The 18,015-nt window shown below is 45.3% G+C and overlaps 2 protein-coding genes across 4 annotated transcripts in view; one reads left to right on the forward strand and one right to left on the reverse strand.

Annotated features, from left to right (window-relative positions):
* The window catches only part of ATG4A (autophagy related 4A cysteine peptidase), a gene marked incomplete at its 5' end in the record, with an annotated part of 58,615 nt that extends 44,861 nt beyond the window's left edge, over positions 1–13,754 (forward strand). Inside the window, 9 exons of the mRNA XM_036924946.2 lie at positions 552–653; positions 798–870; positions 2,835–2,914; positions 3,551–3,738; positions 3,860–3,938; positions 8,249–8,394; positions 9,577–9,633; positions 11,072–11,180; positions 12,198–13,754. Coding sequence (XP_036780841.2) covers positions 552–653; positions 798–870; positions 2,835–2,914; positions 3,551–3,738; positions 3,860–3,938; positions 8,249–8,394; positions 9,577–9,633; positions 11,072–11,180; positions 12,198–12,268 — 905 coding nt within the window. The remainder of the gene's footprint in view (positions 1–551; positions 654–797; positions 871–2,834; positions 2,915–3,550; positions 3,739–3,859; positions 3,939–8,248; positions 8,395–9,576; positions 9,634–11,071; positions 11,181–12,197) is intronic.
* Positions 13,755–15,297: 1,543 nt separating this feature from the next.
* COL4A6 (collagen type IV alpha 6 chain) overlaps positions 15,298–18,015 on the reverse strand; it is a 270,516-nt gene continuing 267,798 nt past the window's right edge. For all 3 annotated transcript variants that reach the window (XM_036924944.2, XM_057495272.1, XM_036924942.2), the window contains one exon: positions 15,298–15,741. In XM_036924944.2, the coding sequence (XP_036780839.2) occupies positions 15,481–15,741 (261 nt within the window). In that variant the 3' untranslated portion in view covers positions 15,298–15,480. The remainder of the gene's footprint in view (positions 15,742–18,015) is intronic.

An 18,015-nucleotide genomic window follows, 5' to 3' on the forward strand; every position in this document is an offset into this window, starting at 1 on the left:
AAATGGCAGCATGCAATTATATTTTAGCTTCCTTAGTTTCGAATTGTGAATATTCTCTTGTGAACTCTGGTATGTCAGAATAGCACTTCCCCCATGACACTGTTTTGGCTGTGCTGCCAAAATACACAGACCAAAGCCATTGCTGTCTGTGTGGAGGTGGGACATTATGAAGCCTGAGTGATACACGGATATACTGCCAGGTTTTGTGGTGACCTCCTGTTCACTGAATAGCTGAGCAGAAGGGCCTCTGTGACATCGTTTTCACATAATATTTCTCCCAACTCCAGCCTCGGGCTAAGTCACTTCCTTGGTCAACTTCCTGTTTTGCTTTTTCTTTACACCCACTCAGTCTTTGACAGTAATCAGTTTCTAAATGTCTTTGTCATCAAAATTAAAGACACTTAGGAATGTTCTAATTTGATCATTCTCTCCTTCTAGATATCATTCCTTTGTTTTCCTTCTAACCTCAGAGTTACAGTAAGAGTGCAGAGAGGTAATGGACTGTTAAAAAAATCCATCCTGTTTTTAACTCATCTTTTTTTTCTTGAAAGACTGGAACTGGGAGAAACAAAAAGAACAACCCGAAGAATATCAACGAATCCTACAGTGCTTCTTAGATAGAAAAGACTGTTGCTACTCTATCCACCAAATGGGTAAGGCCACATCAGTAGTTTGAAGGCAATGACTGTACCTGCTAAGTTGTCCATCTGCTTAATTATTTATATAAAAGATTAGGAGTTTGTGGCATGCTGGAAGACCTTTTGCTGACCTGTTTACTTTTCTCCACATAAAAACAGCACAGATGGGTGTAGGAGAAGGAAAATCAATTGGCGAATGGTTTGGACCAAATACAGTTGCACAAGTGCTAAAGTAAGTAAGAGTCTGGCATCTGCCTTTTTCTACTGTCTCCCATGCCTCCCTCCTCTGCCAACTCAATGTCCCATCAATGTAACTACTTTTGCCATCCCCAAAACCATTCGTCCCACTCAGCCACCAAATATCTGTACTTTTTGCTCAAACAGTTCTTTGAAATATGTGAGTGTGGACATCTGTCTTGGTGTATGAGAGTTGTACTCACTGGTACCAGTATATGTGGAGGCACAGCAGGACTCATTCAGTCTCCCCCCATCCTGTAGACTCCAGGTACACCAGCATGGTACTTCTGTAGTTCTGTTAAATCCCAGAGTTCATTTCCCACAGGAAGAAGCTGTGTAGGGAGGCCAGGACCAATGTTTTGAAATTGAGTGAGGTGAGTGACATCAGCATCTACATGTGTAAGCCACCTCACCTGTTGTCACTCTCTTTCCTGACAACCTGTAACCAAGTAAAAACTCCAGGAGGGTGGATATTGTATTTGTTTTGTTTACGACTGTAACACTAGCATATAAAACTGCCTGGCACTCATAAGTGCTCAATAAATACTTGATGAATGAATGCAAATGGCAGACAGAATCTGGGGTGGAATTTAGGCATTAGAAGATTGAAACTATCCGGCCTCCTTTGGTGTGGTGTGCTTCAATAACTGGGCTGTCTGGAGCATGATGGTGGGACCCACTCCGTGCAAAGTACAAATGTGGCACTGTTTCAATTACTAGGCAATCGTCGATGAACCAGAATGCTTTAGAAATGTGCTTATAGGGGGAGTGGTCTGGAATTCCTGGGGACCCAAGTGAAATCTGTATCTTGACTTTTCTCCTTGCTAACAGTGCAGCCTCTCCAAGACTACTTTCTTGCCTTAGTCCAATGTGCCTTTGGGGGCATCATTGAATCTGCTGAGTAAGAGTCTGGCAATATTTTGGAATCCACCATAGGAACTCAGGGTAGAAAGTGTAGAAGGTTAGAATGGCTTTGCCAAGCCCCAAACCCAGCTTGAAATGGTTGATTTTTAAAGGACATCCCTCAGAATTTGCCTCTTTCATACATCTTTTAAAGAACTTAAATGAGTTCTGATTCATCATGATTGCTGTTATCATTAACAGTATATTATTATAGTTATTCTGTCATTGTTATTACTTGGGGCAAAGATGACTACATTGAAGTGTAATGATAATTAACCTCTTCCTGGGAGCTACTTCGGTTTAGGAAAGAATGTTTTTATCTTTTGTCCAGTGAAACTAGGCTTTACCCAAGAATCCCAGAAGTAGCCAGGTTAAACATGTCTTCTCTCAAACTGGCAAGAGGAGAAGATAAAGAGAAAATAGGCCTGGAACTTCACTTCGACCTCAGATAATCTCTCTTTTAAAGGGGTTTTCTTCCTAATCTCCTCCGGAATCATGCAATTTAGCATGCTCTCCTTCTTCAGCTATTGACCAGCAGGGCCCTGCCCCGAGGCCACCTGCAGCCTCATTGTATGTTGCCACTGCACAGGGGACAGATGTAACAGGTCAGCTTTCTCTCTCCCTGGATTTTCCTGGGGCTTAGTCTCCATATTATGTGTGCTCCCACACCAATAGACATATGTTTTAATGACAATTTCCCTTTTTGGAAAAAGCAAGTCAGGATGTCCTTTATCTAAGAAACAAAATCTTGGGAGCAGGTGCATTGGTATCTTTTCTCTCTCACCCAGTAGGAATAACATCATTTTGTGAGGTAAATTTTCCCACTTTGTAAAGCAGGACCTTCTTTTCCAAGTTTGGAAACAGTAACTGTGGCATTCTGAAGGTCCCTGGACATAGAATGTTCCAGAGCTCAGTCAAGGGAGCAGGAGCTGACCCGAATTTCTCAGTGGATCAGCATTCAGTGATTTCAGAAACACTGAGTATCATACATTGTACTGCTTCCTGCTGGTATTTCCATTTTCCCCCATTTTGACCTCATTGTATGTTGCTTTGCAGAAAACTTGCCTTATTTGACGAATGGAATTCCTTGGCTGTTTATGTTTCCATGGATAACACAGTGGTCATTGAAGATATCAGTGAGTCCTTAGCCTGTTTACCTTCCTGGGTGGTGCATGATAAGGCCCTTCCTTAACATTCAGGAAGTGCACACGTGTGTGTGTGTTGGGGTGGGGGGTATGAGAGACAAACAGACACTGACTCTCTGGCCTGCCCCAGAGGGCAGGGGAGCTTGGGGGAGCATAGGACTCTGGTTAATCATTCCCTGGACCCTTTCTTATCTTCCCTTTCAGAAAATTGAGCCACCTACCCTTTCCCTGTGGGACACCTTAAGTGTGGCTAGTCAGTTAAACCACCAACAGGTCTTCTGTGGAGGACCCCCATATTTAGCCCTGTGCTCCCTGCTGTGGGGTTGGAGAAACCCAAAGATAACAGTCCTTGTCTCAAAGACCCCTTGCAGACTAGTTAAGAAATGAGATTCTCTCAGTGGGCCCATAGTATCTGGCGAGAGGTAAGCAAGTGCTCAATTGCCAGAAGGAAGAGAGGTAAGGGCTGGATGAGTGGCCTGGGCTTCCTGTGGGCTGGGCCCTGGAGGCAGAGGGGCGGGCCTCCCAGGCAGGGGTTATCACATGAGATGTCTCTTAGTTTTGCCCCTGGCATATCTCCCAGGGCTGGCTAGCTCTTATTTACTCAGCTCTCTTGTCTTCTGTTTCTAGAAAAAATGTGCTGTGTCCTTCCCTTGAGTGCTGACACAGCTGGTGAGAGACCCCCTGACTCTGTGAGTGCTTTGAACCAGAGTAAGGTCACCTCAGCCTGCTGCCCAGCCTGGAAACCCCTGCTGCTCATTGTGCCCCTTCGCCTGGGCATAAACCAAATCAATCCTGTCTATGTTGACGCGTTCAAAGTAAGTCAATCCTTTTCCCAAGCCCATTGCTGCCTGCCCATCACACTGCCATGTGAGCACAGAGATCCGTGAGCAGCAGTCTACAAGTGAGTTGAGAATCTTGCATTCTCTTTCCCTCTAGGAGTGTTTTAAGATGCCACAGTCTTTAGGGGCATTAGGAGGAAAACCAAATAACGCCTATTATTTCATAGGATTCTTAGGTAAGGAAAGAGGAATCACAAGTAAGTCCTCATGGGCTAGGGGAGGGTGGGCAGAAGGTTTGCACGATTCCAGTTAGGGAGCCCTTGTCTAGCCCCGAGATGCTGTGGCCTCTGGTCAGTTCAGTCTGTCTGCTGCCTGATCTGTGGAGAGTAAACACTTCTCTGTGCCTGACGGAGAGCAGATCCCCCTTCAATGCCCTGACTCCATCACCTCTTGATAAGATGGTCCCCCAGTTGCTTTTCCACTGAACTTGGCCACGGTCACAGCATTGCTTCAGCACACCTCTCCTTTCCGTGAGGCCGAGGGTGGTGGGGTTTCATGCCCCTGATGTTGCCAGTCCCCTCTTCTCAGGGGACATTCAGGCTGGAGCCATCCTCTAGCTTCTCACGCTCATGCACCTGGACCTGCTGGCTTACTGTGCAGAGCCATGACTAGGTGGGAATTAGCGGGGCAAAGACAGACGTATCCCTTTCCCCATAATGGGCACTAAGCCACTAACCTCCTAATGTGGATCCTAACAAGCAGGCCAGCATTCCCTGCCTAGGCTGATGACACTGGAAACCCTGCTACCTTATTCACTGCCTGGGTCCAGGGACATTTAAGGCCTTTGGCACACAAGGTGAGCTAGCCCAATGCTTCTCAAAGTAATGTGCACACAAGTCCCCTTGAGGGCCTACTAAAAGGCAGGTTCACTGGGTCTAGGCTTGGCCCTGAGATCCGGCATCTCTACCTAGGCGGCACTGATGTGGCTGGTGTGTGCACCACACCCTGAGGACCAAGGGCCTAGACACCTGCTTAGTGCTGAAGAGCACAGGGAAGAGAGATGTGGCTAGGGAAATTGGATACAAGACACCTCTCGCAGGAGTGGAGTGGTCTGAAACTGGGCCTCAGCAAAGTCAGGAGTTTAGATGGCAAGGGAGAGCCAGTGTACTTATGGGGAATGGTGTGAGGGAGAGGATGAGGTGGGCTTAGTCACCCACCCACCCACCTCTTTAGAGATTCCAGAAGGTGAGGCAGGGTGGACACAGACACACCTGGCCTTCTAGGCCAGTCTTCTACTTGCTAACTGTGTGACATCAGGAAAAGAGTATTAATTAAGTCTTTCAGCCTCAGGTTCCTCTTACGGAAAATAGGGCTGACACCTGATTCACCATGTTGGTACTTCACGGTAGAGCACTTAGCAAAGAGCCAGGCCTGTAGTACACACTCACCCTGCCTGACCTCAACACGTCTCTCCTCTGCTCCCTCTTTCTTCATTACTACACAATTGCCTTGGCTCTCTCTACTGTTATCATCTATTGGTGGAGGCTAAGAACTACTGCTTGATGGAAAATGGGCAGACTGGAGGAGTTTATTTTCCTATGTACAAAACCCCATATTTGGAGTTATATAAATTTAGCTGCCCTCTGTTGCTGAGCTTTTCGTTTCCTGTTAAAGAAAATGTTGCAAAACTCTATTTCCTGTTGTTTTTGCATGAGGACGAGGTTGAAATGGATTGGAAAATGATTTTGGAGGGAACTCAGTGAATAGTGTAAGGAATTCCTTGGCACCTTGGCCTCACTTATCCAAAGTTACCCAGAAGGAACTCAGCAAGCTGGTGTAACCCTCCTGTTTTCTGAGGCCACTGGGTCAGGGTGACGTTTGTGGGGTTTGACTACTCATTAAAGAGATGTGGGCGATCCTCAGTTCCTTCCTGAGGCAGAGGTCTACATAGCGCCTGTTTACCCAGTAACATTCAGAAATCCTTTGTTTAACCTTCATTTGAGTCTCCAAAGTCCCCCCAAGGTTGCCTTTTCTGACTCACCCCCTTACAGTATTAGGTTGGAGGATCTGGATTGGTAGAATGTCTGAAGGGAGGAAACAGATGAGAACTGCCATTTTCTGAATAGCTGTCTTGTGCCAGGGACTCTGCACTGTGTGCTGTGTGTGTGTGTGTGTGTGTGTGTGTGTACACATGCACACATTTAGATAGACACAGGCATGTAGACAGATACCTAGATGTATACATACAGTCAGCACAACAGCCCTGTGAGAGAGAGATCATTTCCAGCTGACACACAGTGAAACTAAGGCTTGCAGGGGTTGTTTCCTCAAGATCACCCAGCGAGAAAGTGGCAAAGCCAGGACTCAGTCCCAGTTTGGCCATCTCTGCCCACCATACCACACTGCTTCCTGAGGGCCCTCTTGTCTGGTGCGAAGCTGGAGAAGACTCTCCATGTGGGAGACTATGGTGAGCGTGAGGCTCTGGCTATCAGATTGTGCCTGCTCAGAGAGGAGGTGCTTGTCTTCTGCACTTGGGTGAAGGCTGCCACTGGGAGGGCCATAGCACAAGCCCTGTGTCTGCAGATGGCTGAGCAGCCTGCCTCTTCTCCTTGGGCCTCATTAGAGATCTTGGGTTAGTCCCATCATTTCCAGGCTTTTTAGTATATCTTCTATTGTGTCTCTTTTAAGCACTCTGAGAAACAGGGAAGCCCACAAGCTCCACTACACCCCCCCACACACTCACACTTACATGTACACACACACTCACACTCACACATACATGTACAATCACACATACACGGACACGCACACTCTCATATACACATGCACTCACACTCACACTCTCTCACATACACTGACACTCACATGCACGTGCACTCACACTCACACATACATACACTCACATACACACTCTCATACACTGACACTCATACACACACACTCTCACACATACACACTTACACTCACATACACACTCTCACATATACACACACTCACATACCCATGGGAAAGGGCCAGAGGATACTGTGATTATTCCCAGCACCTTAACTTGAAACACTCTGGCAGCATGCTCGGTTCGAACCCTGCTTTGGATTTCTCTTTTCTTGTGTGTAACTTCCTTTCCCTTATCTTTTTGTGGTCTGTGGTCTTAGATATGCTTCATTCCAGTCATCCTGGTTGTTGCTCTTCATTGTGACTCAAGGCTTTTTTGATATAACTGATCTCACCCACCTGTGGTCTAGGGGGATTATGTACCTTGACCTTCATAACACAAGGCATGTGGAACATTGACGTCCATATACTTTAAAATATATATGTGTAGGGGAATACTTCTGAGTCTAAGCAAGATACTTCTATGACCACCTTGTGTTTAGATTGTGTTTTAAGTATTTCACAGAGGTGAAATTTTCTGGTTCTTATAATGCCATGTGAGGTAGCTGGAACAGGGTCAAAGTCCCCAGTTTGAAAATAAGAAAATTACAGATTGAGTTAAAGGTTTGTCCTAGGCCTGTGACAGAGATAAGTTAAATGTTGGTCAGACATCAGAAACACGTTCTTTGCCAACACAAGCACTTAGATGCGCCCAGCACAGTTCTGGGTGCCATTCCAGGGAAGGTCTTTGAGGTATCCCTACCACCCCATCCTTCTGCCTCTGGTAGACCTCTCTTTGGTTGCCTACCCCAGTCTAGAACTCAGAGGCCCAGATGGTCCTTGGGCCTGGACAATGAGGTTGGTGCCCCTTAAGGTACTTTGCCTACTCAGCATGCTGCTGATGAGCATTAAGCCCTTTGAGTATCAAAAGTAGAGATTTTATTATTGCAAACTCCCCTCAGGTCATTATTGGGCTTGGCTTACAATTTAATGAAGCATGGCTTTTCTCTCATTTGTAAGCTCGGTCATCTCAAAGTGAGTTTTCCCAGTGAGGTAAATCTGTATTGACATTAATGTGAGGAAGACAGTGCTTTCTGACAGGAACTACTAACTTGCTAACAATGACTAACCTGCTAGCTAGTCAAGACCAGATGTCAGCTCCCCTATATCTCAGCCACAGCAGAGTAAGCATTCGCATTACTTTTGGAGGCCAAGGCCTTTCTCCTTACCAGATGTGCTCTCTGACCTTAGGTCTGAGAAGCAATAGTTTGCAGCAAGATGCTTTCCAATGTTGAAAGAGGCAGGAAGCTCCCTAATGGCACCTGGACTCATGGCCCAGTGATTCTACCTACCCCCTCTTTGCTACTGCTGCTCACAGAGCCTGCCATGCCATTTGCGGTCTCTCGTTCCCACCTTTTCCCAAGTCTGTCACTTTCCATTTGGGGACTTGGACCTTGAGGAGCTATAAATGCTAGGCCAAGTCTTCTCATTGAATGATTAGATCTGGTATGGGTGGCTTCCTTCAAGCATGCTTACCGTACTTCAAGCTTTTAGTCATTTCATTCTCATTGTCACCAAGAGAGGGGCTAGGAGAACCCAAGTGCCTCCTCCAGAGGACAGCAGTGCGGCCAGTGCCAGGGGTTCTTCAAAGATGAAACATTCTCATTCCAAATAGGTGATGAGCTCATTTTCTTGGATCCTCACACAACCCAGACCTTTGTTGACACTGAGGAGAATGGAACAGTTGACGACCAGACTTTCCATTGCCTGCAGTCCCCACAGCGAATGAACATCCTGAACTTGGATCCTTCCGTAGCATTGGTGGGTATCTGAAGGGTGGGCGGACCACGAGATCCGATGCCACCCTGTTACAGATCCGTTCCTGGGAGTTATCCAGGTTGCTAGGTAGGGTGCAAGATATGTTTGCTTACCAGCCCGCTGAGAGGCAATATAGTGTAGTGGGGAGGGAATGGACCCTGAAACCAAACTGCTCAAGTTGGAATCTAGGTCCTACTACTTACTGGCTACAGACTCAGAGGGGAGTTCCTAAACTTTTCTGAGTCTTGGTCTTCTCATCCCTAAAATGAGCAAAACAGTAGTTCCTTCCTTATAGGGATGAGGGAGGTGTATTGTGTGTAAGGCACCCTGGCACATAAGCTTTCTATGAATGTTAGTTATCTTCAGCATTACCATCTTGCCCCCTTTTCCTTCTGTCCGTCTAATTATTTCCACACAGGCACAGGGACTAAGGTGGGACACGGGTAGGGAGGGATAAGGGGTCAAGACCTCCCAGGTAGACAGTGCCCATTTCTCTGGGCACACAATCCCGGAAGCTTCAGGGTTTCCCCCTCTGGAAGTATGACTATGACCTGTGTACACTGAAGGGGCAGCTGCCTGTGAAGTAGCCAGTGAGGCCGAGGCCCGTCTGCATCCTCTCTTCCACCTTTACCCAACTGTCAGAGAACCAGTGACTGAGAGCTGATAGAGTCCGCCCCTTGTTTTGGACTGGTCTTTCCCTACTGCAGGATGGCTCTCTATTCTAATAGGTAATTTCCCTAAGGCCAAAGCCCCTTTCCTAAGTATTGCCCTGAGCTAAAAGTACTATTTGGCTTTTGTTGGTTGGTTTGACTACTCTTTATAGATGTGTATATTTGTGCACTGAATGTAATGGAATTAACCCCACGCTTTACAGATTGGTCTTTAAGTTACTATGTCTTACCATATGAAGGGAGAGACTGGGAGGGACAGGGACAGGGGAAAAGGGAAGGGGAAAGGGAGACAGGGAGAAAGAGAACAATTAAATGTGTGTGTCCAAATGAGGCAATGAGCTAAGAGAGAGAGAGAAGCCCAGCCAGTCTTCTTCCTTATTGCCACAAGACGCATCCCAAGAGAGTGGCCCACATCATAACTCTGGGCCAGCGGCTCCACCTTGCATTGCAAAGGGCCTGCCTCGGTGCCCGTGACCAGTTCTAAGTTGTGTTCTTTTGCTTCCCCCCCAACAAGGGATTTTTCTGCAAAGAAGAAAAAGACTTTGATAGCTGGTGTAGCCTTGTTCAGAAGGTAAAGATGTATGTTTTTCTTAGTCTTAAAAAATGAAAGCTCTTCAATATGATTCCTTTTCAAGATTGTTTTTTTCATAGTAACATAAACCTAGCCTGACATGACTTTACTGCATGAAAAAGAAACTAAGGTGTGGGGAATTGTGCATAACTTCAGGGAAAAAAAGAAAAACTTTTGTTTGAAATATGCTTAGTATGTCAAGTGGGCAATATTTTTAGCCACTGAATGTTTCATCTCATTAAGCCTGTGAGTCATATGAAATAATCGACTAACATTTTACTGTTTTAACTTAAAAATGCTAATTTCATTTAGCTCAGCTGAAATTCTTCCTTTCTGTGTTTGTAACAGAGATGGTTGAAGGAACTAAATTACTTTCTATTTGTTTAGTGGTCCATTTACTGTTTAATGTATTCTATTATGGCTTAGGGGGCTTGCCTTTTTATTACCTGTGTTACTTATATAAAATGTAGGCCTGCTGCCACTTAAAGGGAACACAATTTGCAGAAATATGTATGAATACTAAAGCAAGTTATTATTATTTTTTTGGTACTTTGTATGAAAGGAATTTCTTGTTTTGCTTGGCTCACTTATCTTTGTATCTGCCTCCCTCATCCTCAGCTTCTAACACATGGCAAATATGTGGAAGACAGTGATAAACACTTATTCAAAGAATGAAGGGAGATCATGGGGATTAGTTTAAAAAGTCCTGGATGGGGTGGAGGAGACATGATGTTCTCCTCTCTACAAAACAAAGAAATTGGAGAGATGGGAGCCCAGAGCCTCTTGTAAGTGTAAGGAAGGAAGATTTTTCTTCACCAATGAACAAATACTTAACACTGATGTCCCTAATTGAATCTGAAACCCCGGTTAATAATTAGCTAGGACAGGATGAAGAATTATTTTCTAAAGGCAATACTTATATTTCAGAATGCAGCAAAATTGTGTTTCTATCTCATTGAAAGTTAGAATGAAAATTTTCTGATAAGACTATGCTGTTTAAATTAGGACATATACCATAAGTGTTGGGACTAAAACTGAAACCATGCCAGTATGTACCAATATTCTCTTAGGGCAGATTCAACTTAACTAACCAACATTTCTTTGGAGCCAACACTTCAGGAACATCTCACCCCTAAGTTGAGTTGGGCCCATGCAACTGGCATATGACCTGAACCTCATGATGGAGCAGGGGCCGGGAATACTGACCTTCCGTCAGATGCTCCCTCTAGTGTCCTACCTTCCTGGCCAACAGCATCTAGAATCTAAGAAGGCTGGATCTTTAGATGGGTCAGGTAGAGGATGGGTGTATTTGCTAGGCCTTTGCTTTGACCTCTCAACAACCAGCCCATCCTCTCTTAGAGTCTGGGGACAAAGATTGCTAACTGGACAGAAATGTAGTGACTCTGCAGTGTTCACAATTGTGTCTGTGTCTCCTCAGGAAATTCTAAAGGAAAATTTAAGGATGTTTGAATTAGTTCAGAAACATCCATCACACTGGCCTCCCTTTGTTCCCCCAGCCAAGCCAGAAGTGACAACCACTGGGGCAGGTAAGCTGTTGTTCAGAGGCTCTCCAGCCAGCAAACTTGTGTGTAGCAATTGTTTTATGAGATAGAAACAACTGTGGCTCATGCTTCCATGGAATGTAAAATTTCTGCTCAGCTGGACTGATCAAGGAGTGCTGCTTCTGGGTCATTTTAATCTTCTGATGAACTGCCTTTAACCAATTTCAAAGAACGGTAATAGGAGAAAATGAGCTCAGTGCTAAAGTTCCATGCAAAATCAAAATGACTAGAATTTGTTTTCTCATGGTCTGGTTCAGAAAACAAATCAGATGCCATGGGTGATTCAAAGGTTCCTCAAAGGTCTTACAGAGCCTCATCCTCATCACTATGTATAGAACTAAGTAACAAGCCCAGTTGTTTTGATTCTTTATAGAGAATTTTTAATACTTGGCAGTGGTCCTACCTGTAAGTCTTCACACAAGCTTTTCTCTAGCAAAGCAATAAAAAATGCATCGTCTTAACTACTGAGTAACATACAGGCAGACCTTGGAGATATTATAAGTTTGGTTCCAGATCACCACAGTAAAGTGGATATCACAATCAAAGTAAGTCAAATGAAGTTTTTGGTTCCCCAGTGCATATAAAAGTTGTGTGTACACAATACTATTGTCTGTTAAATGTGCAACAGCCTTATGCATAAAAATAAATAATGTGCATACCTAAATTTAAAAATACTTTATTGCTAAAAATGCTAACCATCATCTGAGCTTTCTGTGAGTCATAATCACTGGTCACAGATCACCATAACAAATAGAATAATAATGACAAAGTTTGAAATATTACAGTAGTTACCAAAATGTGATACAGAGACACAAAGTGAGCAAATGCTATTGGAAAAATGGCTCTGGAAGATGTGCTCCATGCAGGGTTGCCAGAAACCTTTACTTTGTAAAAAAGTAACGTCTGTGAAGCTCAATAGAGCAAAGTGCAATAAAATGAGGTTTGCCCATGTTGCTGCTTCAACCCAAGTGTCAAGCTTTTCTTCTCTCTGTATTCTGATAGAATTCATTGACTCTACCGAACAGCTGGAGGAGTTTGATCTGGAGGAAGATTTTGAGATTCTGAGCGTGTAGAATAGTGGGAACTCAGCTGGAGGCCTGTCTTCCAAGTGGCACCAGAAGAACATGAACTAATTACGTAAGACTTTTCTAGTCAGTAAGTGCCTGATTTGCCAACAGCATACAAACTTCATAGCAATCATGACTGAGCCAATCACCATTTCTCAGAAAAAAGAAACTAATTACCCTTTCCCCAAAGGAACTAGAACAATCATGGAATCTAGGAGCAGACAGATTAGGAGTCATTCCTTGCTTCCCAGCTTGTCTTACACAGCCCCTACGAGTCTTCAGCTACTGAAAGGAGGAGGTGGACGTCTGGGAGACAGACAGCAACTCCCAGCTTGCTTCAAGCACCAGGAGATGAGAGATGGTTACCCTCTGCTTCTTCACCCTTTCAGATGTGACCTCTTTGGGCCTAAATACTAAGAAGCAATTTGTTCTCTTGCTCTGATAATAAAGTGATGGCATGAGGGAGAAAAAGTTCTTGCTAAATCATTTGAATATGTATTTTCAGTAATTATAATTTAGACCAAAAAGTTTGTCAAAGAAACAATGTCAAATGTGCACTTGTGGATTCCCTTCCTACTTAAAGGAACCTTACTATTTATTTGCTTGGTCACTGTTCCCATCCTTACTGATACTTTTGTGAGATATCACTCTGTCCTTAAGTCAAATCATGATTGCTTAAATCAGAGGTCAGCAAACTTTTTCTGTATAGGCCAGGTAGTAAATGTTTTAAGTTTTGCAGTCCATGTAGACTCTGTCACAGCTACTCAACTCTGCTACTGAAGTGTAAAAGTAGCCATAGACAATGTGCATGCAAACAAGCCTGTCTGTAAGCCAGTACAACTTTGGTTCCAAAGACAGGTGGAGGACTGGATTTGACCCACAGGCTGTAGTTTGCCAGTCACTGACTTAAGTTGCTGATTTGGTGGAAAACAAAAAATAGTGTGAATTAGACTCCATTTTGGTTGACTGCCATAATTCGAATTATTCATGTGGTGGTATTTAATCTGTGCATTAAATACAATGCCAGACCATTTCACGACTAGCAATGTACTACATTTTAAAGGATATATTTATCAAATTGGCTTTGCTAACCACTCTCCTGTGTGGATGTACCTCAAGTTCCAGTGGTGTCTCCCCATTTTCCTCCCCTTGCCCTCATGACCTGCATACATTTCACCTCCATCCTCAACTAAGTCCTGAGGAAGGCCAACAACTGTGGTTTGAAAGCTAGCACCAAACAGGTTATTTTTTTGTATATATAAGAATAATAGAATACCTGTTCCCTTAAATTCTATTTTTTTCTTTTTTTCCCAGTAGATAATATATTCCAGTCGTTCAAAATTCAAAAGGTACAAATCGTATTCAGTGAAATGGCTCTCCCTCCCCACAGGTTAGATCCCTTCCCTGAATACTCCAAAGGTTATTAATTTCTTGTTTATCCTTCCAGAGGATATATTTTATGTATATAAAAATATATGCATATATACCTGTATGTTTGATTTTGGTGACTTTAACATTTTTCTACTTGTGATTTATCTGTAGATGACCCTCAGACCCCAGAAGTATGGAAATTCCTCTCTTGAACTCTAGCATGTGATGGGGCTAAAAGCAGTTGTAGGCTTATATTGATTTGTGCCTGTTAAAGGATTCTTTCTGCCCTTTGACTTTAATTATAGTTTTTCCTGCCTCCATTTTTGTTATGAATTTCAACTTACAGTAACAGGAACCCCCATGGCTCTGAGAAGGACTCACGAATTGCAATGAGAAGGACTTCAGACCAAAGTTTTCATCAAAGAATGTCCAAAGAGTCAAACGTTCATATTTAATTCCTTTTATTTGTGATGTACAAAGCTAACACCATGCTTATTACTCAGGAAGTGAAGGTAACAATAATGCAGATTATACTGATTATGCTTTGTCTGTTTGGCACAGTTTACATAATATTTAAGGAAACAGAATCACCTGGAAGGAATTGCCTCATGTCAACATAGCTTAGTGTTCTGGGAAATTGATAATTAGAGGAAATGGTTAAAACAAATCCCCCCAAACAGAATACAATACACTTTATAGTCAGCTTAGGCTTGCTTTAGGCCGGCTAACTGCTAAAGAGAGGAGTGTGCAAGATTTTTATGAGCTTTTAAAAATATATTAAAATCCTTTAACAGGCTACCTGTGAAAGAGCTGTTAGATGGACACTTTAATGGGAAGTCTCTAACAGCCTCAAAAATGCAAAGGAACCAACACATTGTAGCTTCAGTTTGCCAGATTGCACACATCTGGATGGCATTTAGAATAAACAGGGACTTCTGAGAAATTGGGACAAGGGATCTTTTTGTTCCTGGAGTCAAAAGCAGAATTCACACCTCCTTACCCATTCACCCCTCTACCCCAGGCCTGGGAGAAAGGATTGTGGTTCTCATTTCCCTTTGTATACCTGGCCACATTTGATGCATCCTCCACCCTACTCAGGGCCAAGTTGTAAGTCTGGCTGGGAAAGGAGCCAGCAAGGAGGAAGTGATTTGTCTAGGACCGTGTGAAGTTAATGAGTCCCTCCCTAAGCAATACAGGGCCCAGTCTGCTCACTCTGGAAGGAGTCGAAGTTCACCCGGGCTACTGACTAGCACTTCTTTCCAGCTATGCTGCCTGCCTAGAGACAGTGAGCCTCCTTGAAGAGTGCAAACTTTCACTATGCAGGCTTGAGCCATCTGTGAATATTTAGCCAGAGAATTTTTTTTTAATGTAGGTAACACTGGGTTCTGGTTTAAGCCAAATAATGTGGTGGTGACCTCTGGCCATTAAGAAATGATATCAGCTATTCTGAAGAGCTTTCTGATCAAGACAGTGAGGAAGGCTAGGTATAAGAAAGGGGTGGCCCAGCAGGTCTTTCTGAGGTAGCCATGAATAGTTACACCAACATCTGAGTTAACCGTAGCACCAGGTGGACTGAAATGGGACAGCAGATCTTAGCAGGGTGGGCCCACCCCCACCCCCACCCCCACCCCCACCCCCACCCCCACCCCCACCCCCACCCCACCCAACCCATTGGTTCTGAGGATTGGTGTGACCAGTGTGCAGTAGTAGTCCAGCCCAAATGAGACTCCAATGCACAACTTGACAGGTGGGCAAAAGCACTTAAGCCTTCCTTTTTCAGACCATTTGGGTTCGTGAGGTGACCGTTGTCGGGGAGGGGAGGGCAAGGGTCAGAGGCAGGTGCTACCCTACAGGCTTTTCATACACACCTGGCAGCGGCTAACCCGGGTGTGGAGCTGCCCGGCTTTCAGTGTTTCAGATACTGGCTCCTCCCAGAATTGCTGCCTCTCCTCCACTGTCGTCAACCAGAAACTGTATTTGTTGGCAAAGTAGTGGCAGGTGCCTCGGGCACCACTGCACTCGATGAAAGGAGTGGCGCGAAAATCCTCCAGGCAGGAGCCGGGGGAGACCAGGGACTGGCCCCCTCCCTCGGCGCCGGCGGCGGTGTGCTGCAACAGACCGGGTCTCTCGTGAGCTGGTGCGGTCGCGGCGGCGGACTCGCCGCTCCACGAGGGATGTGCGCTCCCTTCCTGAGCTCGCCTCCCTCAAGGGCTCGGCCCCAGCTTCTCGCCAGCATGCCAGAAGCTGTATTTTAGCACCAGACACTGCTCTTCCTCCCTCATAGCTCCTCGGGGCCAGGAGCGCTCCCTCCGTGCTACCTAGGGCCCTCCTAACCCACCGCGCCTAGGCAGAGGCTACATCTCAGCCAGTGTTTCCCACTCTGCTGCTGTCCCACTGAGTTCCGAGGCGTGTCAGGTGTTCCCTCCCCCACCCCAAATCTCCATGGACAAATAAGTCTGAGATAGGCTGGATGAAGGGAAATTCAATAGGTTTCAGAATGCAATTCTTCTCAGAGCCCTCTATTTCCAGCCCCTGGCGGTGTACGGGGGGATGGAGCACACAGCCCTCCACAAGGTGGTTAAACCATGGGCTCTCCCGCTCAGCATCTCTATTATCGCTCTGACTCTGAAGTTTACCTTCATTAGAACTTATATTTTCAGTCTGTACCACACCCTTTAGGGCTACATATAGGTTTTGTTACCTGCTGAGTACAAGTGGGCCTTGTGTTTGGCCTAACATTCCAGCCCTCACTTCAGAGGGCTCCCCCAGCACGTGATTTCCGGATTTCCCCATCAGTGCTACTCATGAACTGACAGTCTCTGGTCACTGTACCCACAGGTGGCAGTCCTTATCTCTTCAGAGTCCCTGCCCCTCTCCCTTCACCTAAGCTGGGTTATCCTCTGGACCCCAAAACGTAGGGAAGAGCCCTCATACACATCCAGGTCAGCAAGTGGCCAATGGGACAAATGCCTGATCTGAACACACAGGAATGCCTTACTTTGCAGAACTGCAGGAGAATGAGTTTCCATGTAAGTGACCTTTCCTGATAAATGAAGCATTAAGGTTTTCCTCAGTTTGATTCTCAGATAGAAAACTTTTTAGAGTGAATGACACATCTTTCTGCCTTACACTGTGTATTTTACACTTCCCAGATGACCTGGGCTTGTCATTGTGAATGTCAGTTTTTGTCTTGGGTGATTTTGCAGAGGCCCCACATCAAGGGTCACAGCCTGGGAGTTCTTGGGCTGCCTTCGAATCAATTTCTCACTCTTTTCTTCTTTTTAGTAGGTATGCCTCATTGCTTCAGGATCCCTTAACTAGGCAGTCCCCGTTGCCACCCTCATGTTTTCAGGAAAATACAGATATTCTAATATGTTAGAATTATGTGTAAAATAAGAGTAGAGAGATTCTGAATAAAGCCTTAAGAGTGCTTCCACGAGCAAAGCGCATGAGATTTTTGTATACGGCTCTTGTACCATTCCTTGTCAAAGCTCAGAGGCCTTTTCTCCTTATTTCCGGGTCTGGGTGGTGAACAGGACAGAATAATAGTGAGATGATTCTATATTATTTGGGGATAAACTGTCCAATTCACAGAGCAAAACAAGGAAGCACCTCTGCCCAGGCAGGTGCACTAATGTGAGGAAGCCTGTGGCTCTGGTAATTCTTCAAAGACACTCTCTTACCATCTTGCCCCTGCCCACTCAGCAAAGAAGCTGGGTGAGGTAGGGTACTTCAGTGGGTGCCCCTCTACTTTCCCCAGGAGTTTTTCTGGTCCTATACCTGACCTTTCACTCATTTAATGTCCCCAGACATGCACAGAATGTCATGTGACAGACTTGATGCTGCCTTGGGCTTACAGATGTTTTCAGTTCTTCTTAGCAAGCCATACAGCCTGGCCGGCCACTGCCTTCCCACCGAAATGGAGAAGCTGCCCAAATCCCAGCAGGGACATAGGACATAGGAATACAGCACGTCCTTAGCTGAGCCTTTCAGGAGGAGATGGCAGTGGCCAGAGGGGCCTGGGAGGGTGGGTAGCAGAGTGGGGAATGTCCGTGCCCAGCCTGACCAGTGAGAGTGTGGCCCTGGCCCTGACTGAGGACAGCCTCTCCCTCACCGTCCACCGAGATTGGGTGTTTCCTCCTTCTCTTGCTTGTGGCATAACTGAAGCAGGCATAAGATGTTAGAACCCTTTCTGGTGATTCACAGATAGTCTCACCCCTAAACTGCTGTGTGCAAACTGCTCATTTCTATTCCCACCCAGAATTATCTGTCATTCATGCAGGACTGGGCTCCAGTCTTTCCCCAAGCCCAGGCCAAGTATATTCCTTCTTTTCAATTCCATGGATTTTATCCCATGTCCCTTGAGCCGGGGAACCAGCCCA

The sequence above is a fragment of the Manis pentadactyla genome, chromosome X, assembly GCF_030020395.1.
Source record: "Manis pentadactyla isolate mManPen7 chromosome X, mManPen7.hap1, whole genome shotgun sequence".
NCBI classification, from domain to species: Eukaryota; Metazoa; Chordata; class Mammalia; order Pholidota; family Manidae; genus Manis; species Manis pentadactyla.